Source organism: Sminthopsis crassicaudata, chromosome 6 (genome assembly GCF_048593235.1).
Source record: "Sminthopsis crassicaudata isolate SCR6 chromosome 6, ASM4859323v1, whole genome shotgun sequence".
In the NCBI taxonomy this organism is placed as follows: Eukaryota; Metazoa; Chordata; class Mammalia; order Dasyuromorphia; family Dasyuridae; genus Sminthopsis; species Sminthopsis crassicaudata.
This window is the reverse complement of record NC_133622.1, coordinates 117,811,359-117,834,673: the sequence shown is the minus strand read 5'-3', so window position 1 is coordinate 117,834,673 and position 23,315 is coordinate 117,811,359. Positions and strand designations below refer to the sequence as shown.

General features: G+C 33.9%; 1 protein-coding gene across 5 annotated transcripts in view; it reads right to left on the bottom strand.

Annotated features, from left to right (window-relative positions):
• CFI (complement factor I) overlaps positions 1-17,349 on the bottom strand; it is a 39,763-nt gene extending 22,414 nt beyond the window's left edge. The window contains exons 1-7 of one of the 5 annotated variants that reach the window (XM_074274064.1): positions 17,132-17,349; positions 14,424-14,694; positions 11,210-11,357; positions 6,651-6,829; positions 4,671-4,784; positions 3,338-3,448; positions 1,070-1,160 (exon numbers count right to left, since the gene is read on the bottom strand). In XM_074274064.1, the coding sequence (XP_074130165.1) occupies positions 1,070-1,160; positions 3,338-3,448; positions 4,671-4,784; positions 6,651-6,829; positions 11,210-11,357; positions 14,424-14,694; positions 17,132-17,188 (971 nt within the window). In that variant the 5' untranslated portion in view covers positions 17,189-17,349. Of the gene's footprint in view, positions 1-1,069; positions 1,161-3,308; positions 3,449-4,670; positions 4,788-6,650; positions 6,830-11,209; positions 11,358-14,423; positions 14,695-17,131 lie in introns of all 5 variants that reach the window. The other 4 variants (XM_074274063.1, XM_074274061.1, XM_074274062.1 and 1 more) reach the window with 4 other exon arrangements.
• Positions 17,350-23,315: the final 5,966 nt, after the last annotated feature.

Genomic DNA, 23,315 nt, shown 5'->3' with positions numbered 1-23,315 from the left:
CTCAATATAGCTACAGAAGTTTATCTTATCCTGAAAGAAAATAGGAGGGAAATGGTATACAGTAAGGGGGAAGTGATAAGAGAGAGAACATAGTGGGGAAAGGAGTGGTCAGTAGCAAAACACTTTTGAGTGAAAGAAGAGAGAGAATAAAATACATAGGAAGAAATTCAATTAGCAATAGTAATTGCAAAAAGAATTTTGAAAGAAGTTTCTCTGATAAGATCTTATTTGTCAAATATAGAGGGAACTGAGTCAAATTTATAAAAAATTAAGAGCTATGTCCCAATTGATAAATGATCAAAAGATATATCTACGCCCAAAGAGCTATAAATTCATGTATATCCTTTGACCTAACAATACCACTACTAGGCATGAATACAAAAAAAAAAAAAAAAAAAAAAAAAAAGTTTTTTTTTTTTTAAAAAAAAAAAAGAATCTATATGTACAACAATATTTGTAGCAGCTCTCTTCTCAAGGCAAAAAGTTGGAATTTGAGGGATTGACTCTATTGGGGAATGACTAAATGAATTGTGGTATATGATTGTCATGAAATATTATTGTTCGATGGGAAATGATGAGCAGGATGCTGTCAGAAAAAAACCTGGAAAATCCTCCATGAACTCAAGAAAAGTGAAAAGTATTATATACAAAGTAATAGCAATGTTCTAGGATGATGAGCTATAAATAACTTTGCAATTCTCAGCAGAAAATGATCCATGACTATTCTGAAGCTCTTGTGATGAAAAAACCCAGGGAAGAAACTGATTGTGTGTCTGAATACAGATTAAAGCATACTCTTTCTCTGCCCTCCCCTCAATTTTTTTTTTTTGAAGTTTTGCTTTTTTAAAATCAGAGTGGGAGATCTTTGTTTTCTTTCACAGCATGACTTTTATGAAAAAAAATAATAAAGTGCCTTATAAATATAATCTCAATAAATAAATAAAAATAAATAAATGGAATCTCATTTTGTTCTTACAACAACCCCAGGAAATAGGTGCTAATTTTACTCCCATTTTACAGATGAGGAATCTGAAATAGATGGCAGTTCAGTGATTTGTCCCAGAGGCACAAAGCTAGTAAATATCTGAGGTCGGATTTAAATTCAAGTATTTTTGACTCAACATCAGAATATTTACCTTGAACTTCAGAATGCCCCACATCTAGAAATAAAGCACAAATATTTCAATGTAGCAAAGACAATTTTTAAAGAAAATTCATGTTTAAAAAAATGATGCCAAATCAGTATTATATACATGCCCATATATTTATATAGTCCAGTATTAACAATATGACAAAACAATATGACAAAATCTGTTGTATATCAAATTTATGGTCAACTTGTAATCTGCACTACTAAATGAAGGCTGTGTAACAGATAAGGGAAATCCCAGAAAGAATTCATGATCTATTTTAATAATTATTTCTATCCTCTTCCCAACTCTTTCTTTACAGGAGGTGCTAAGGAACAGCTATTATCATCATTATTAAAAAATATGAAATATTGACTATCTTCAGTTCTTTCTTGCCTTTCTCTAGCAGTATAACAATGAGAACTCTGCCAATAGGCAAGGGCCACAGATTATACTCAAGAATGGTAAATCTCTATCTGGATTAGTAAATTTTAAATGATAAATCTCTATCTGGATTAGTGGTAGTGATAATCAACTGCAGGTATCTTTAATTATTTAAGATGGCAATTACATAGGTTCTTATTTTGTAGCTAATGACATTTGACTAATTATTTCTTTTCTTGTTTTTGCTGAGGCAATTGGGATTAAGTGACTTGCCCACGGTCACACAGCTAGGACGAGTTAAGTGTCTAAGATCACATTTGAACTCAGGTCCTCCTGACTTCAGGGCACTGTGCCACCTAGCTGTCCCTGACTTATTATTTCTGATAAACTAACAAAGCACATACCTACAACTTTGACTTGAGATTATTTATATATTAAGAATAAAACAAACAAACAAACAAAAATTTGCTGGGCTATAGTTTTAACTGCCAGAAATTCTGTCTTACCAGTAGAGGGAAAAATGGGGGGAAAAATTATTTTTATCCTCATCTCTAAGAATTCCTCTGCTATAATCCTAAGGATAGAAATGGTATAAGGACTGGTTTGAAGGAACATGGAAGGATATTTGAATTCTACCCACCAGCATGCTTCAATTTAAACTTTGCTAATTCTGAGAAATGAAATTTTGCTAAGCACACTCATACTGAAGGTGCCAACTTCTAAGTAGTACAAAAACATCAGTAACAATCATCCAGGCATACCTATCATGAAGAAAAAGTTTGCAACAGTAATTATATTCCAATCATCCCTCCAGTCCATGTGCTGGGAAGCAAAGAGAAGGCTGATGTTGGCATTTCAATGTTCACTTCTATGACCCTTGGATAGTGACACGGCATTTTTTTGAACTCAAGTTAACAAATCAACATTTATTATGTGCTAGACATTGTGCTAAACATTTGGGATAGAAAGACAAAAAAAGTTCTTGCTTTCAAAAATTTCATTCAAAAGAGGGGAAAAGAAAATCTCTCCTCTCCAAAGCTCTCTGTCAACTCTCTCCCGCTCTAAAAAGCATGAAGCTTCAAGTCATCATTTTCTTTACCATGAGGAGAGTTTTAAGCAATGTTCCATTTGAAATGTGGGTTGCAATAGTAAAACACAAGTGTGGTTTACAATTCCATTCTTGGAAGTACAAGGCACTTGTAAGACCTTAAAATGGAAAAGGTTTTCCTGAGACCCTACCTCAGTAGAGGGAGAACTTTATGCTAGTTGTCCCCTTTTGGGTGTTGGTGTTGCTGCAAAATCAAGGAAGCAAATGCCCCCTGCTAATATACTGATTGAAAGTACTGATTTCACCCAATTTATTTATAATCATCTCACCAAGTTCTTATATTATCTTTCTCCTGCCATATTATCTATCTACTGGGATAGATAACAAAAGAGAGAGTTCTTCTCTCTAAAAAATTTTATTTACATAATTATTAGCAGTTTGACCTCTGGCCCCCTTTCACTTGTAGATTATTCATGGATACTATAAGGTCAATGTACCAAGTGGTAAAATTCCAAAATTTGCAACTAAGATCAACTTTTCATGTTTATTAATTCTTCAAGTTATACCACAAGTTTCTCTCTAGTAGGTCAACTCCTCCCCTTCCTCCCTCCCCCCTCTCCCCTCCCCCCAATGGAGTGACTTAGCCGGTTTTTTTTTTTTTTTTTTTTTTTTTTCAGTGTACATAAATGTATTTTCCTTTCAGAGGTAGTTTATTTTAGAGATGAGACCAATATTCAGACCAATACAGGTAAGTGATTATAAAGTTCCAAATTACCTTCACAGTTCATTTCATCATCTCCATTAATGCAGTCCAGTTCACCATTACATTGATATTTTTTTGGTATACAAACACCTGATTTACAAAAGAAACCTCCACTTCTACACCCTGTAAGAAAAAAAAATGTGTGTAGGTATACATTCCATATGTGTTATATATTATAGATATGCAAAGGGTTGTCATTTCTTAAAACTGAAAAAAATGATTTTCAAGTGAATTTATACTTTCTTTTAAATCAAGGAGGCAAGTAACCTAAATACGAATACTGATTTTGCTACTAACAAGTTATGTAATGGTAAATAGTTCTTTAGTCTCTCTAGATATCAAGTTCTCATTCTACAGAATACAAGAGTCAGACTCTGTAGCTGCTAAGGTCCTTTCCTGCTCTAAGATTCCATGAATTGAAAAAAAATTATATAGTATTTTGCTCTTAAAAAAGCTATTGTTCACATCATCCTAAAAGTCCTATTATACTCATTTACAGTCTAATCAGTGCAGGTCTACTTCTGGGTAGGTTTTCATTTAGCTGTACCTTGAAGGACAGCCCTATGATCTCCCCTTCCCCTAGACATGCGTATTGAATGTGCACACATATACACACACATGTACATACACTCACATATATAAAGATGTGACTAGATTGATGGAGAGACTTCTGAGAAACAAAAGAAGAAATAAAAGATAGATATTTACCTCTTGATATGGTAACTCAACATGGCACTTGATTCTTAGTACTTGATGTTCTAGAAACCACTAAGAGTGAACTCGCAGTATGATTTCATTTTTAATTGAGTTGAAATTTCATCTCAATCCTAGGTCACAGAACCTTTTAACTTATAGTGTTCTATTGCTTAAATTAGTCTGTATGACTTCCCTGATTTACTGCTTTCTTCAGCAAATAAATTTGCTTGCTAATCATGATTGTATTTTGTCTAATAAAGTATTTGGTGAAGGAAAACTAAACTGATTGAGATTAACTAAAGTGGTAGCCTCCAAATATGGGGTAAGACTATTTCTTCATGAAATGACTAGAGAAAGTGGCTTTTATACTAACTTTCTCCCCCTAAAAAAAGAATATACATACAAACTATAGATTTCAGATATATAATAGATATACTGTAAATCCAAGCCCAATCACTTCCTTGAAATTGGAGAAGGATGGCATAAATACCCAACCATGGTAATCCTTATAAAGTCTGAAATTCAGTCTTTAAGGAAATGCAGAATGATGGGGGATATTTCAGATCTATCTAAAATCCCTATTACACATGCATATACTTCTATACTTCTACCTAGTAAAGTGTGTTTTAAAAGTTACATGTATTTGTACCTTTACAACATAGTTCATCACTTTGGTCTCCACAATTATTGATGCCATCACAAGTTTCCTTCTGTGGAATAAACTTCCCATTGACACACTGGAATGAATCATCATCAAGGAGATCTGCTAAGCAAAAGTTAAGAAAAACTTCCTTCAACATTTATTTCCTTGGTGCCTGGATTTTCCATTTAATTTGGGAATAAAAAAATGACAAAAGTGCTGGAATTTCAGTATAATACAGAAGTTCAAGCATAAATACAGAGCTAGCAGAGACCTCAAAGCTCACCTAGTCCAATCCACTAACTTTACAGACAAGGAAACTGAGGCCTAGAGTGATTTGGTGGCTTCTTTTTGGTAAGAAGCAGAACCAGGAATTGAACTAGGATATCTGGATTCAAATACAGCCCTTTTACATGTCTTCTGTGAGGTCCTATGGGTTGAAACTCAATCTAGGAAATTGTTAAAGGAGGTTTCTACTTTCTGAGGAAGGTCTTGGCTTCTATAGTCAGGTGGGACTTAAGCTTACTACTAGATGATGGCATATTTTAATTCTCATCCTTTCCTTTATTAAAAATCTCTGTTTTCCTTTCAGGTGACAAAACAGATATTCTGCTTTATTATACAAATACCAAAGCTACTCCAAAATCTAGAAAATGCCTCTAAATTTAATTACATTTAGATGTTAAGAAAGAAAACTTTGCCAACAGGTAGTTTGCTATAGCAGTTAAGCACAAAGATTAGCCAAAGGATCTACCCACATTAATTTACAGTAACCGAGTTGGTGAGTTAGTTCTCTTGTCATCAGATACTTTATCTCATGGACACAGAATGGAAAGAAATAGTTGTCTCTTACAGTAGCCAAACTGGGCTAATGATAGGCTCATGCCAAGATTTAAATACTATCCCTCCAGCAAAAACCTTAAATTGATATTTGCATGGTAACTGAAGGTTTCTGGGAATATCTTGGAAGAAAGAGGCTATAGAAACATTAAAGAATCATGTTTGTTACTCAAGTTTCCTTCAAAGAGTAGCTCAAATATCATTTCATATGTGGGGCTCTTGTCTAGTGCCCCCCTCTGCCAAAAAAATATCTTCCAAATGTTTTTGTATATATTTTTATACCCACAGGCATACATGTTGTCTTTTTCATGTAACAGTAGCATGTTAACAAAAAGTAGTTTGCAAAAGTTTAGAGGTTTGCAGAAATTTTAAAAAGCGACATAGTTTTGAAAAGTGCTTTCTATGTTTTCTTATCATGCCTTGACTTTTGCAATAGCCTTCTTGTTGACTTTCTACCTCAGGTCTCTTGATCCCTTCCAATTCATTCTCCACTCAGCTGTCAAATTGGTTTTCCTATAGATCTGACTATGTCAGCCCCATCTTCAATAAACTCTAATGGCTCTCACCAGGATCAAATTTAAAATCCTCTGCTTGGCTTTTCATAATCTAGCACAATGCCTGGCATTGTAAGTGGATTGATTGGCTAATTGATTTATGTAAACTCTCTGGGAACAGCAACTATTTGACTGTCTATGCATACACAGGAGCAGGACAGTTCTAGGCCTAGAGTGGTAAGTATATAAATTTCTATTGACTGATTGACTGATTAACCTCTGAAATTTACATCACCAATTTCTTTATTTGTGATTGTTGAAGGGCAATTTTGCCTTTGACACCACCTTACATCTGAGCTTAGAGTACATATTTTAGTAAAGGATTGATTAAAAATTACTAACATTTACATAGCACTTAAGATGTGCTAGACACAGTGCTAAATAAACAATGATTATCTCATTTAGCCTTCTTAAGAGGCAGGTGCCCCATTTTTCTCCATTTTACATATGAGGCAACTTAGATGAACCAGAGGTTATGCTTTGCCTGGGGTCACATCACTCTAGGCCCAGAGCTTTAGCCACTGAACCACCTAGCTACCCCTGAATCAAGGACTAGAGGTAAAATATGATAATATTAAGCAAATGTTCTACCAACCTGTTTCTTGTGTATGACATACTACACCAGCCAAATCCTTGCTATTAGCCTTTCTTTTTATTAAAACACATTCTGCCAAAGTAGTCTCCAATCCTCTACAATTTGCTTCTAAACAGTCAGTGATCTTGAAATCAATATCATCAGGGAAATTAAATGTTTTCCTATAATCAACAGCTCCTCTGAAGGGACATAAACAATTAAATTAGTAAATATAATACACACACAAAAAAAAGAGAGAGAATAAGTAAAACAGTTGAGGATAGCTTGCTAATTTTGCATTAATTAATTCAATTAATTAAATCATCACTTTTTGAACTGTCTCAATGTTTGAATGACATTGATTTTCACTATATGAAATTTATTTTTTAAAGGATTTTTTATTATAATAGCTTTTAATATACAAAACATATGCATGAGTAATTTTTCAGCATTGACCCTTGCAAAAACTTCTGTTTCAACTTTTCCCCTCCTTCCCTCCACTCCCTCCCCTAGGTGACAGGTAGTCCCATACATGTTAAATATGTTAAAGTATATGTTAAATACAATGTACACTACATGAAATTTAGAAAAAGTTTCCAGAAGAGTTACATAGTATAGGGGAAAGAGTTATAGCCTTGAAATACTGGCATTCAAGTACTACATTTTGGACAAATCACTTAATCTTCTCTAGGACTTAGTTTGTTCATTTGTAAAATAAAGTAAAATAAAATAATACTTATTTGTCGACTTCACAAGGTTGTTAAGAGGATCAAATGAAAATTTACATACATACATATGTATGAAAGTCCTTTGAAAATTGTAAGATGTGAAAAGTATGATATTCTATGGTAATTTAAGTTGAGTTAATATTAAAGAGTGAACTGTTTTTTAAGAATAAGATCAACTTTAATTTTCACTTCTGAATTTTCTTCCTCCATCTCTTTCACCCATTGAGAAAGCAAGAAAAAAAAATCTGTAACAAATATGCATAGTCAAGCAAAACAAATTCTTGAAATAGCAATGTCCAAAAACAAAAATCCTTTAATCTGTACTCTAAGTCTATACCATGTTTCATCATGGAACCTTCATGGATAAAACCATATATATTTCTCCTGTTTATAATGGGAGTTTGGCATATGCTTAAGCCACATAAATAGTATTACTTATATGAAAAATTCTGAGGGAGCTGCTTCATATGTGTTGAAATTATCCACTGGTCTACCCTGTGGTTCAGAGAGATATTCTTGCATTTGCATCTGAAAATGAAGGGAAGCAGGGAAGGCACTATTTCTCTCATGTGGGACTTGTGACCTTAAGAAACAGGACTAGAGTTTTGTTCTTTTCACATGTGAACTTTTCAATTCTATTCTCTAGTTATAGGGAATGAAGTCTCCAACTCAGGAGCTCAAACCATGAAGATTCAGTTTGTAGGAGTCCAAATAACTAGACCAGGCATAGCAATTAGCTTAGTAAGGAAGCTCTAAGGAGCAAAGGTCTAAGACTAGCCCAATGGAGTTCTGGACTTGAATTTGGTGGGAGTGTAATCCTTCTTCTCTTCCAGAGAGTGAAATGGTATGGGTAAGGATCATATCCCCTCAAGATACTAAAGAAAATAATTACATTTTTGTATGATAAACTTTCCAACTAAATATCTAATGCAAAAGTTAATACCATGTAAAGTGGTTCAATGAAAGGAAATGTTAATCACTGGGGTCCTAAAATTGGGGGAACAAAATAGATGGAGGCTCTGGTTCAGGATACTAAAGAATCCTTGGAGGAAGGAATGTGGGAAAATGTCATAGAATATAACAGATGTGACCCTTCATATTGCCTGTTGAAAGATTTGACTATGCCAAGGACTTTGGCTTTTTAAGACTTCATTAGATTTGACTGCTGAGGAGGTGGCTTTGCACCTGAAAGAATATCAAGTCAAATCTTCACAAGAATTGCTCCTACTGATGGCATATGATGGATGATGGCTAGGATAGAAGTTATGAGGAAGGCAGATGGAAGCAAGGTGATTAGTCTGGAAATAGTGTTGCCATACCTGAGGCTGGGCTCAAGGTTCTTATCTATCTCATGAGGGGAGGAGTTGTTCTAAGAGGTAGAGGAAATAATTCAACTTGCTTGGCACATTGGGTCTCCTATTTGTCTTGAAGAGTGCTTTCCCACATCAACTAGGCTAGCTTGTCTATCTAGTGAGTAGCAGTTGCTGGAGGTTTCTTCCCTAAATGATGGCTGTCAACAATGAGCTGGAAATAGGGTGAGTGATTCAGAGACTGCTGCTATTCCTAGTCTATCTTCATCTGGGTAGCAACTCTGGTTTGACTCACTTGGGAGAATGTGAATGAGAAAAATGTTAAAATAGTTGAAAGGGAGAAGATTGTGGGAAGATGTGGTTATAGGCCAGAAATTCTCCAGGTTGTCCAGACTTCCCCCACAAACAAGATAAAATAATGGCTTAGAGCAAATGTAAGTAGTTTAAAAGCAAGTGTTTTCACCTATCCTACAAAGTGGGGACTCTGGGGTCTGAGTTGTGGAAGGTTGAGGGAACCTATGCTGCTAAGATGTGGCTCAAGGCAAGGAGGAACCAGCACAGGTATGGTAAATGCATAAGCAGTGGCCCAGGAATGCTGCTTGCTTGGGTATTTACAAGCTGGCAGAGTTCTTGGTTTCAGTTCTAGGCCACAAGGAAGAACTAAAGGAGGACCTGAGACCAGAGGTACTATCCCCTACACCCCAGGACAAGAGGTGACTAAAGTGACCTCTAGTAACAAGCTGCTATAAATTTTTTTTAAATGGTCAGGAAAAGGAGAAAGGACCTAACCATAGAGAGTTACTATAAGAATAGAGAAGATAGCAATATCCTTTGAAGAAGGATACTGAAGCAAAAAAAAAAAAAAAAAAAAAAAAAAAAAGTTTCTTACACCAAAGAGTAACACCAAAAAGAATTCATAGAACAATTAAAAAAAAACTTTAAAAAGCAAATGAGAGAAACTGAGGAAAAATTAAAAACCAATTCACAAAAAACAAGATTATGAAAAGAGAGTCAACCAACAGAAAAAGGAGATCTAGAATATGAGGAAAGAAAATTAGAATTGGGAAGCCAGTGAAGTTATAAGAGACCAAGAAATAATAAAACAAAATATAAAGAGTGAAAAAAAGAAGAGGATATGAGATATCTCATAAGAAAAACAATTGATTTGGAAAACATCCAGAGGAGAAAATATAAGAATAAAAGTACTCCATGAAAGATGTGATCAAAAAAAGACTTGATACAATATTATAAGAAATAAAGAAAACTTTTCTGAAGTCTTAGAACAAAAAGGAAAACACTCATCACCATCTGAATGAGATCCTATGAGGAAAACCTATAGGAACATCATAGCCAAATTCTGAAACCCCCAAGTCAAGGAGAAAATATTATGAGCAACAAGAAAAAAAGCAATTTAAATATGGGGGAGCCATGATTAGAGTCACATAAAACCTAGCAGTGACAACATTAAAAGACCACAGATCTAGGAACACTATATATGGAAGAGCAAAAGAACTGAGGTTGTAGTCAAAAATATCAAAGCCAGAAAAATTAAGCATGTTCCTGAATGGAAAAAAAAAAAGATAGTCAATGTATTGCCAAACTTTTAAGATTTTGTTGCAAAAAAAGATCTGAACTTAATAGAAAATCTGTCATGCAAGATCCAAAAGAAATATAAGGTAAACATCAAAGACTAACTATAAGGGACTTAATAAAGACAAACTGTGTATGTATTACATGTGGAAATGTAAACTATATGTTGAAGATTGAGCTGAGTATGTTGTGATTCTAAAAAGCAAAATCATGTAGGAAAAGGTAAAAAAGAATATTTATGAGATGGAGGAGGAAGAACTGACAGAAGCTAGAATTTATTATGTAAAAAAGTCAGAGATAGTCATCATGATCTCAGCCAAAATTAAAGCTAAAACAAATTTAATTAAATCTATGTTTATGCTTGTGAATATACATTTGTGTGTGTGTGTGTGTGTGTGTGTGTGTGTGTGTGTGTGTGTGTATTTATAGGTATCTTGGGGGAGATAGAAGGAGGAAGGGAAAAAAGAATAAAGTAAAAACTATATAACAGAGAACAAAAGAAAACATATGGAAGCAAAAAAAGAACAACTTAGAATATAAAGTGTAGTATTTATTATAAAAACTTTCTTGAAATGGAAATTTATTGCTTGAATTTTGAATCGTCTCATAGTCTGCTGTGCACATGGTAATTTTTTTTCCCTATTTTATATTTAAATTTAAAATGAATGAATGAATAAAAAGTAGATGATGTAAACATGTGGATGAGTTCTCTGGATGTATTCAAGGTTTAGAAGAAAGAAGGCTGGGAAATTCCCCCCCCCACCCCCCCACCCCGCTTTTTTTTCTTAATTAAGCAAAAACTAAAAAAACAATATAACAGTTGGGTAATTAATATCAAATTACTATATAAGGTGTGTGACCACAAATTAGAAAATCAGTAAACACACAAATGGAGCCACAAACTCAAATTGGTGAAACAATAATAATTCTATAATTTTTTTAATGCACTTACCCTTTAAAACCACGATATAAACAGGCCACATTTGCTTCAATTATGCTCCAATTTTTTTTACATATGAATGATGTAGCATTCCCAAGTTTTACTTCAACAAGTCCCTCTGACTCTTTATTTCCATACTTCAAAGAAAGATCAAATTGGTCTAAAAAAGAAACCCAATCAATCAACAAGTCTAAAGCATTCACTTCCATTAAGTCACCATCAGGTTTTGGGCTGAGAGAGTTAATGGGGAATTACTTCCTTGCTCAGCTAGGCTGACATTCCTCCTGGCTGCTGTATAATTTCCTCATCAGATATGGCTTTTATTGCCACTGATTCTAGGGATTAGAGTAGTCAGTGCTACCTTGGGTGTTCTCCTTTTCTCCTGATTACCTGAGTTTTCTCATTTCAAGATGCTTCTTCATCTAAGATAAGGAAAGAAGAAATCTGATACATGCAAAAGACCCATTCATTTATGGGCCCATAGGTGAAGGAGTTGCCCCAGTGCTTCACACCCCTGTAACCTTTTGTTATGTCCTCAGTTTCAACTCAAAAGCCAACAAAAACATTTCTCATCATTACATCTTAAGCTACCAGAAAACTATCAGATGATACCTATAAATACTTTTGAGGGGGCAGGGAAGGAGGATACCTATCTATAAGTATACAAAGCAGCAAGTCACCAAGATTCCACACAGGTTGGAACTAGGTATAGCAAAGCCCAAAGACTTAGCCTTAGCCTTACCCATTTACCTTAGCCATTACATATGAAATGTTTTGACTTAATCTACCAAGATACACATACATATATAAATACACATACATATATAAATTCAAAATACTCTTTGCAGAAATAAAACAAGACTTAAATAGCTAAAGAACTACTCAATATAGATGGCTGGGTTATACCAATAAAATAAAAATGATGTTACCTAAATAAATCTACTGAATTAATGTTGTATCAATCAATTACCAAGGAATTACTCATAGAACTTGACAAAATAACAATAAAAGTAATTTGAAGGAACAAAACATCAAAAATTTAAAAAGAAAAAAGCAGGTATAGCATTATAGGATTTCAAACTATAATATCACAAAATAGTAATCATGAAAAATGATTATTAGTTAATTATTAGTTTAGTATTATTTTTTAAAATGGAGAAGTAAATAAACACAATGGATCACTATTTGATAAGCTCAGTAAGACAAGCTTACTTGTCTTATGGAAATGACTTTTATAAGATCTGCTGAAAAAACTGAAAAAAGAAACTAAATTTATATATTTTTCATGAATTATATACATTAGTACATATCACACACACAAAATTAGAGAATGAAAGGAGATACCTTGCTTGACTACACTTATTTGTTACAACAATGAAATTTTAATAAGTTCAAAATGACAAGGTAGAATTCATCAAATTTTTTTATATGGGCTGAAATGTAGAAAAAGTTGATGAGTGGTACAAATGAGGTTTGTAATACTCAAAAGCAAATGAACATTGCACTATAGTGCTCATTAAAGTCAAGGATACTGGGACAAAAGCTGACTCTGACAGTCAGCTAAGAAAGCTAGAAATCAGGCTGGCAAAAATTTAAACAAATGTCACACCATGATATAGATAATTTTATTCAGATCCCTATTTTGCTTTAATCAGTAATAAGTTTAGAGTGATTCCATAAGAGAAAATGATTAGCATTATACTTATCTAGAAATAGTAATATATATTTAATCAGTCTAGTTAACTAATATTTTATAACATTTTACATATATTATGTTTAAGGATAATTAAATAAGATAGATTCTTTCTTATAATAGATCCCAAACTTTAAATTCACTTCTTATAAAGCTCAAGTATTGTTTTAAAGTATTGCTTAACAAACAAGAATGCTGATATCCTTTTGGGTGAGGAGTGCTTATCTAAGCTGAGTATTGGTGGAATGTTGTAATATGATATGAAAATTCCCCCAACTTATTTTTGTAACTCTGAACTACCCTCTCTTGCTCAACATGAGGAGGGGCTCATCTTATGACCAATCAGTAGAGAAGACCCTTCCTTGCCTTGCCCATCCTGTGACTACCATGCTAATGCATCATTTCTGATTCCTCCGGGAAAGTCGAAATCAGTAAGACTTGGTATTTTATTTTGTCTCTTCTGTGTTTTTAAGTATCAATCAATAAAAACTAAGGACCTGGAGAAAGGGAGCATCTCAGATTGTGAGGAAGATCTGAGGGCCACTTCATTAGAGGAGAGCATCCTTTAATAAAGTACTACTAGTTTGGAATTCTATCTCAGTGGTTTGTTTGTTTGTTTGTTTGTTTTTTTTCAGTGAACAATTTTGGACACCACAACCACATATTACAGTAAGCTTCAAATTGACACAAGACACAAAAGTTTATGATATATATTTTTTCTTTTGGTACTTTGCTGCTCTTATTCTATGCAAACATTTTCTTTTTTCTTTTCTTTTCTTTTAACTGGTGAAATCTCTCTTTTTTTCAATTAAAGATTTTTATTCACAAAACATATGCATGGATTAATTTTTCAACATTGACTCTTACAAAATCCCCTCCTTCCCCTATCTCCTTAGATGGCAAGTAATCCATTACATGTTAAAACATGTTAAATCCACTATATGTATACATATTTATAGAGTTATCTTGCTGTGCAAGAAAAAATCGGATCAAGAAGGAAAAAAAAAACTGAGAAAGAAAACAAAATGCAAGCAAACAACAACAGAGTGAAAATGCTATGTTGTGGTCCACACTCAGTTCCCTCAGTCCTCTCTCTGGTGTAGCTGGCTCTCTTCATCATAAGATTATTGGAACTCATCTGAATCATCTCATTGCTGGAAAGAGCCACATCTGTCAGAATTGATCGTAATATAATCTTATTGTTGCTGTGTACAATGATCTCCTGATTATGCTCATTTCACTTAGCATTAGTTCGTTAAGTCTCTTCAGGCCTCTCTAAAATCATCTTTATGTAGACATTTTTAATGCCACCTTGTACTATGACTACCAACTTTCTGCTTACTGGTCCTCCCTGAATTCATAGCTTTCACTTCATCACATTTTATTTTATCTTTATTAACATTCCCTTTTCCCTTCACTGATGTTTTATATTGGTCTGTTAATTGTCCATAATCATTAGCATGCCCAATCCCTTATCGCAAGTGAGAGAGAGGAGTTCCTGAAGACTGTTACGTTGAATATTAGTTTTCCTACCTTGGCCAGTGCAAGTTCCATTAGTTAAAAACTTTGTTTTTGGATAAATGCATTCATGACTCTTTAGCTGACAGTAATTATTATAGGTTTTTCCAGTAGTTGAACACACCAACTTAATGGCCTTTGGACACTGGTAAGGAAGTTTGCAGACACAACTTCCCTCAATACATTTTCCCCATGGCTGGCAGAAGACTTTTTCACAAGATTGATGTGTGTATTTTTCTTTTAAGCATTTTTCATCAAGAAGATCCTCTTGAACTAGTGTTGGATTCTATAAAACACAGATAGGCATTAAGTTGATGTCATAAAGGAAACAAGATCTTTAATACAGATGAGATCTGTGATTCTAAAACCAAGATAAAATTCTTTTATTTGGAATCTGGAACCCACAGATGCTAACTATGCTGATGACAAGTAAGGCAATATTTAGCATTTAAAAAAAAACTAAAGAAACTAATTTAAGGTATTTAAGTGTTTTAAATATGTTTCGAAGCTAATTTGTGTAACACTTTTAGTGTTCCTATAGTGAAGTGAAAAGAGAGCTGGCCTTATTTCATGAAGATCTGGATTTGAAGTCTTACCTCTATGGTTATGTGATCAGGAGGAAATCATTTAGACTCTCAGTGACCCCACACAATTCTCAGAGATTGTAAATTATAGCTAATCTGCTAATAAAGTTTTTTTATACTGGGAGTTTCCTACACTTAGGATATCATAGCTCAAGACACCCTTCTTCCCCCCCCCCAAAAAAAAAAGGAGAAAGAAAATTTGGGCCCTTTTTAATAAATACTTGTTTTTACTGGAAATGAATGCTATTTCTTAGAACATAAGCTAGGTCCCTTTGACTTGAAATCTATGAATTTGACATTAAGGGAGAAATAAATTGCTACAGTTCTTAAATTTGAATATATCCTTACAAGAAAAAAATTAAAATATTTTTCTATCGTTTAATCTTATTAAAAATTACTTCTTTTATCTTATCTGTGTCTTATCCTCAATACTCAAGCCATTGCAGCCTTTTCCCTTGCTTGTTTGTCTTTGTATTTCCCAACTTGCCCTCATACTGATTTCTCCATAGTAAGCAGGAATTTCTTTACCTAGGACAAAACTTTTAGGGGAGGCAGGGGAGGTAATAGAGAAGACAGTTTGGTTTTGGTTGCACTTGTATCAAAAGGGGTAGCTCATATCTAAAAGACTAGTCCTCTTGAGTGGTTGGTGGCAGATAGGCCCAAGGAAAAGAGTACCAAGTGACAGGAGGCTGGTAGGAAGGTAACGTAAGGAAGTAAGATCATGCTGTGCCATTATTAGGTATATACTGTGTACCAAGCATTTGCTGATGCTGGAGATACAAAAACAAAAGTGGAACAATTCCAGTGAATCTGAAAGTGAAGTCATTAGTAGGCTGGTGAATTTTAGAGAACTGGGCATTTCCATTCATTTGCCTATCAAAGAGGGATGGACTTAACAATAGTATCTCAATTAAGTTGTAAGACTCTCTTTTAGAAGAGGAGTGAGTTAAGGAGAAGCTGATTTGGCCTCTGTAGCCAGAAGAATAATTGATTTCTTCTTAGCCAAACGAACTATTCCCTGCTCTCATTATTCTTTTATCACTATAATTTTATTTTATTTTATTTTTTTGTTGAGGCAATTGGGGTTAAGTGATTGCCCAGGATTACACAGCTAGGAAGTGTTGAGTGTCTGAGGTTAGATTTGAATTTAGGTCCTCCTGACTTCAGAGATGGTGCTCTATCCACTACACCACCTAGCTGCCCCATCACTACAATTTAAAAAACCCTTTCTTACAAAAGAAAATCTGATGGCTACCGAAAGTGAAATAAAATATAATAAATTATACTAAATTCATATTTATGTAATAATTAATTATGGCACTGGTTATGTAACCAGTTTGGCAAAATAGGCTGGAATCAGATTATGAAAGTTTTTACAAATGCCAAAAGGATCTATATCTGCTTTATTTTAGAGGCAGTAACATGGTCTGAATTTTGCTTAAGGATAAGTTCAGACTGTAATTTCACTGGTATAGGGAAGTCCAAGTGAGAAAACTTATTCTATCATTGCAGGCTACTGCCTTTTCTCCAATTCATAATCTTGGACTTGCCTAGAGATAGATAAATTTATTTCTCCAAGGTCACTCTACTATTCTTAAGAAGTGAAAACTGAACTTAATTCTTTCTGGTATCAACAGCAATTAGCTATTACTGCTTTAGGTATATCAGTTCGGAAGTTGCATGTACAAAGGCCATGTTTTAAAGTTTGTGTCCCCTATAATGCCTCAAACAGGATAATTAATGTTTGAGAAGTAAATCAATTAAATAATTAAAATTTGGCTTATCTATAAGTTTGCATCAATATAATTTGTCCTAAATTTTCTACATATAACTATAAAAAATAATTGTAATTTATATTTAAATCCTTTAAAGCATTTTGATGATCCTTATATACCTAAAGCACATTAAAATTTGATGACTGAAGTTAATAATAGTGTTAAATTACATTTACAATGTTTACAATATTATTTAAACAAATACATAATGAGAATCTGCTTCTAGGCTTATGAATTATCTTATATTTAAACCAAAGTATTGTTAGTTGAACATTCTAAAATTCAAAGACTTGTTGCTAGTATTCAAAATATTTTACATATTTATTTTAAAAGAAAGCATTTTCAGAAAGAATAAACTACTTACCTTACAAAAACTTAAACCAATATACAAAAATAGGAGAAGATAATGAACTAATTTCATGTTGTTGAGTAGAATGGTCTTTGTGTCTAAGATTCTTTTCCACCCTGAATCTTCTGTTTTTAATTTTTAACTTCTAGAAAAAATTATGTTAAAAAAAAAACTTATATAAGAACTATGTACTTTTGAACTCTCAAATAATTGGCTGCTATCAGATAAGCTTTACCGTAAATGAAACCAAAAAAAAAAAAAAAAAAAAGTTTCCAAGTAAACAGTAAGGTTGATAACCAATAGAAACTTCACTTCCTACAAAAGCAGTTTATTTTTTTCCTACCCTTTTAGAGAACAATATTTCAGCAACTAAGAAGTTCAATAAAGTTGAAATTAAGTTTAAGCCAGTTTTTTTTTCCCCATGCACCCATTTGGAAGCATTTCCCATTTTCATACTTATCTTTCTACCTTATCTCATAATATGACATTAGTAAGAGCTTTAATGAGCAGACCCAGATAAAAAGGGAAGAAAAGTAGCTCATTATATTAAAGAATATGCCAGTAAATAAGATTCAGTAAAAATCTTAGCAAGACTTAACAGAATTTGCATTCTACTGGCATAGGTTTGAGAAACCAGGGTTGTCTTTGTTCTATTATATACCTTATATTAATGTAGCTCTTAGTAGTTACAAATGTTTTATAGACTTATCTCATTTGATCCTCACAACAACTCAGATGGAAGTTACAGTGAGAAACATCTTCTAATCAATGTTATGAAGAACTTCATGATAATTGGAACTGTCCAAAAATGAAATGGAATATCCTTCACATTGGAAGTGACCTTCACCTTGCCTTAGGTGTTTAAACAAAACATGTTATAGATAAGTTTCATGGAGGGAGTTCTTCCCAATTTAAAAACTTTGTTATACTAGAATTAGAAGAAACCAGAATTCAAGTCTCTTAACTATGAGAATAGAGATGAATGAGGGTAGGGTTCAGATGATTAATTAGGAAGTTTCTGAAAAACTATCATTGTTTTAATTTTTAAAAATTTATATAATTATAATTTATATAACTACAAATTATAATAAAATCATAATGTATAAATTATAAAATTTATAATTATAAAACTTGAATATTTTTTATTATATAGACATAAATCTGTCATCTCTAAATCATATCTTATAACTCTGTTAATCATTTATCACCTACTACTATCATCTCTATCATTTATCAATCTCTCTTTACTTCTATTCCTAGCTATCCTATCATTTATCTCTAGCTCTTGATCATCTTGCTCTATTATCTATCTTTATCTTTTTACCTATATCTAGCTGTTTTTATTTCTCTATCCCATAAATTTATCTCAATCTCTATCCATCCATCATTCACCTAACTATATTTAACTTTTAATGCATGTACTAAAATAGATGAGGTATGGACAATTTTTTTTAATTATAGCTTTTTATTTACAAGATATATGCATGGGTAATTTTTTAGCATTGACAATTGCAAAACCTTTTGTTCCAACTTTTCCCCTCCTTTCCCCCCCCCTTTCCCCCAGATGGCAGGGTAACCAATACATATTAAATATGTGAAAGTATAGGTTAGGGGCAGCCTGGTAGCCCAGTGGATAGAGCACTAGCCCTGAAGTCAGGAGGATCTGAGTTCAAGTCTGGTCTCAGACACTTAATACTTCCTGGCTGTGTGACCCTGAGCAAGTCACTTAACCCCAATTGCCTTAGCAAAAAAAAAAAAAAAAAAAAGTATAGCTTAAATACACTATATGTATACATGTGCAAACAGTTATTTTGCTGTACAAAAAGAATTGGACTTTGAAATAGTGTATAATTAGACTGTGAAGGAAATAAAAAATGCAGGTGGACAAAAATAGAGAGATTGGGAATTCTATGTAATGGTTCATAGTCATCTCCCAAAATTCTTTCGCTGGGTGTAGCTGGTCCAGTTCATTACTGCTCTATTGGAACTAATTTGGTTCATTTCATTGTTGAAGATGGCCACGTCCATCAGAATTGATCATCATACAGTATTGTTGTTGAAGTATATAATGATCTCCTGGTCCTGCTCATTTCACTCTGCATCAGTTCATTTAAGTCTCTCCAGGCCTTTCTGAAATCATCCTGTTGGTCATTTCTTACAGAGCAATAATATTCCATAATATTCATATACCACAATTTATTCAGCCATTCTCCAATTGATGGACATCCACTTAGATTCCAGTTTCTGGCCATTACAAAGAGGGCTGCCACAAACATTCTTGCACATATAGGTCCCTTTCCCTTCTTTAAAATCTCTTTGGGATATAAGCCCAGTAGTAAAACTGCTGGATCAAAGGGTATACACAGTTTGATGACTTTTTGAGCATAGTTCCAAATTGCTCTCCAGAATGCCTGGATGTATTCACAATTCCAGCAACAATGTATCAGTGTCCAGTTTTCCCACATCCCCTCCAACATTCCGCATTATTTTTCCCTGTCATTCTAGCCAATCTGACAGATGTGTAGTGGTATCTCAGAATTGTCTTAATTTACATTTCTCTGATTAATAATGACTTGGAGCATCTTTTCATATGGCTAGAAATAGTTTCAATTTCTTCGTCTGAGAATTGTCTGTTCATATCCTTTGACCATTTATCAATTGGAGAATGGCTTGATTTCTTATAAGAGTCAATTCTCTATATATTTTGGAAATGAGACCTTTATCAGAACCTTTGACTGGGAAACGTTTTCCCAGTTTTTATTGCTTCCCTTCTAATCTTGTCTGCATTAGTTTTGTTTGTACCAAACTTTTCAATTTGATATAATCAACATTTTCTATTTGTGATCAATAATGATCTCTAGTCATAAATTCCTTCCTCTTCCACAGCTCTGAGAGGTAAACTATCTTATGTTCTTCTAATTTATTTATAATATCATTCTTTATGCTTAGGTCATGAACCCATTTTGACCTTATCTTGGTGTACGGTGTTAAGTGTGGGTTCATGCCTAGTTTCTGCCATATTAATTTCCAATTTTCCCAGCAACTTTCATCAGTGAGTTTTTATCCCCAAAGCTGGGGTCTTTGGGTTTGTGAAACACTAGATCATTAAAGTTATTGGCTGTTTTGTCCTTTGAACCTAACCTATTCCACTAATCAACTAATCTATTTCTTAGCCAATACTAAATGGTTTTGGTAATTGCTGCTTTATAATTTTAGATCTGGTATCGCTAGGTATGGACAAAATTTTCACTGAAAAATTTAAAAATTATTTTCAACTATCTTAGTTTGGTATAGTGGTGATCTTTACTTGTGATTAAAACTCAAATCTTGTATCATTCTTTTTCCTGATTATTCTTTGCTGTCCTTTTTATCAGAGTAGTAAATATATTCTTTGCAATTTCAAAAGCAAAGGAATTTGGACTTTACTCTCTTCTTTCCATTCCCCCCCCCCTCTACTCAGTTGCCAAATCTAGTGTATTCTTCCCCTGCAATTTCTTCTTCTTCTTCAATTCTCTTCTACTGGCACCTCTTTATTTACAAAGATACTAGCCTCATTCAGGCCCTCATTTTCCTCTCAAAACTGAAGCTAAAAATAAGCTTCCTAACTGATTTGCCTGGTTCTAGTTTCTCCCTTCTTCAATCTATCCTTCATCCCACTATTAGAAAAAGCTTTCTGATGGAAAGGTTTGACCATATTACACCTATAGTAACCTCTAGTGGTGTCCTTATTAGCACACTCCAATCAAGGGTATGGAATCTTCCTACCCTTCAGAGCATATGCAGCTACTTTCTTCTGGTCCTCAAGAAATGAGTCAAAACTTTCCTGGGTTGAATTGCTGGGTTGAATCCACAATTGGTTGCTGAGCTGGGAAAAAGTCGACGAGCCACAAACTAGAAGAGGTAGTTTTTTTTTTTTTTAATTAATTTTATAATATGCATGGGTAATTTTTTACATTATCCTTTGCATTCCCTTCTGTTCCGAATTTTCCCTTCATTCCCTCCACCCCTTCCCCTAGATGGCAGGCATTCTCATACATATTAAATATGTTTTAGTATATCCTAGATACAATATATGTGTGCAGAACTGAATTTTTTGTTGTTGTTGTTGCAAAGGAAGAATTGTATTCGGAAGGCAAAAATAACCTGGGGAAAAAAACAAAAATGCAAACAGTTTACACTCATTTCCCAGTGTTCCTTCTCTGGGTATAGCTAATTCTATCCATCAGTGATTAATTGTATCTGAGTTTGATCTCTTTGTTGAAGATATCTACTTCCATCAGAATACATCCTCATATAATATTGTTGTTGAAGTATATAGTGATCTCCTGGTTCTGCTAATTTCACTCAGCATCAGTTCATGTAAGTCTCTCCAAGCCTCTCTGTATTATCTTGCTGGTCGAGGTAGTTATCGATTAGCAGAGCTCTTGGCTCCCACACTTTAGGAAATAAGATGTGAATTTAGCCAGAGGTGGAGAAAGCCCTTCTCTATCTATCCTATCAAAATGGAATTGCAGCCTATTGGTCACAATGTAGATTGTGGGAATTAAACTAATTAAACTAAGCTGGGCAGTACCCCTGGCTGCTTTTGCCTCCCTTTTAGGTCTCTTTCCTTAGAGATCAACCTTATGAGCATCAAAAAATCCTGGAAATGCTTTGGAGAATCAACAACAGTTAACAGAGCACTCTGGTGGTGGTGCTGCAGAAGGCTGAGCAAGTGCTGGCAAGGAAAGGGATGTAAGCAGAGAGAAAAAGAAGTCAAAGATCCTGCTTAGTAATTTTTTTGCTGAGGCAATTGGGGTTAAGTGACTTGCCCAGGGTCATACAGCTAGACATTTAAGTCTGAGTCTAGATTTGAATTCAGGATTGGTGCTCTATCCACTGAGCCACCTAACTGCCCTCATCCTGCTTAGTATTTGATTTGATATTGTATTCAATGGAAGTAAAATGGCTAATTGGAAGCCTTGAATATGGGCCTGTTACTTGATGGCTTGAGTAGTGTTAATTGACAGAATTCTGTTCTAAATTATTCTATGATTCTTTATTCTTTTCTGTATAGAAATAAACTACCTGTTCCATGCTGGAATCATGCTTGTACATTGAGATTCTTTTATTTGACCTCTCTTAACCTTTCTGGGGAAACACTAAACATTGGATACATTTCTATTTTTGTTATTAGCATTCTGTTATCATTATATATGTCACAATATGCACTGGAAATCATGGAGTAGTGGTAGAATGAAGCACTGTGATGAATGAAAAGCCTGAGTTTCTGGGTAATTAATAATTAATTGACTAGCAAATAATAAATTGATGGTCAGCTGCCCTGTTAACCAAAGAAAAAGATGGACATCTCTGAATACTTAAATATCAGTGGGAAAGGAGATACCTTTAACAGGTGAAAAGCAACCCTGATTGGTGAATGTGGGATAGGCATAGGTAGGCTTATTGATGAGGATAGGCTAAAAAGTCTAATCCTGTAGAGTGTAGAGAATGTGACAGTCACAAGACTCTGCTGCCTCCAACATTTTAGACAAATTAACCTATTTCTACCCAGACCAAAACTTTGGTTAGCTCTTTCTTTCATAAACTGCATCACCTAAAGTTCTAATGTGGGATTTCAAGAACTAGAACTTATTTCCTAAAGGCAAGAATTCACCTAATTAAATTGTTGGTAATTCTAGTTGTATGGGGTCCTGTCCAAGATCAAAAAGCATGTATCTGGAGGATTTGAGCTCTCATTTACCAGCAATGTCCTTCAAAGGTTGAATGAATGACTAGCAATATCCAGTGTCTGAATGATAGAAAGGAAAAACCTCTATCCCAAATTAATAATTGGCCATTAATTGAAAAATAATCATTTATCTCTACACCAAGTCTAATTCCTTTATTGAGAAGACAGAAAAATCAATGCAAGACAAACTTTGATGACAAGGCCAGATATAAGCACAATTAGCCCTTGTGGCCTTGGTCAAATGTATCCTAGATCATCTTTCTGAAGAATATTTATTGCCTCTCCACTCTTTACCAAACAGACTACCAAAAGTAGTCTTTCAGAATTTGGCATCAACCTATTTTCCCAGATGTCTTACTCTTATCTTTTAAGAGTGTGACTTTAGAAGTCACAAGATCTTCACTCAAGTACTTTACAGGTACTTATCAAACATTTTTTTCCTCTTTATTTTAAAAATTATTTTTATTT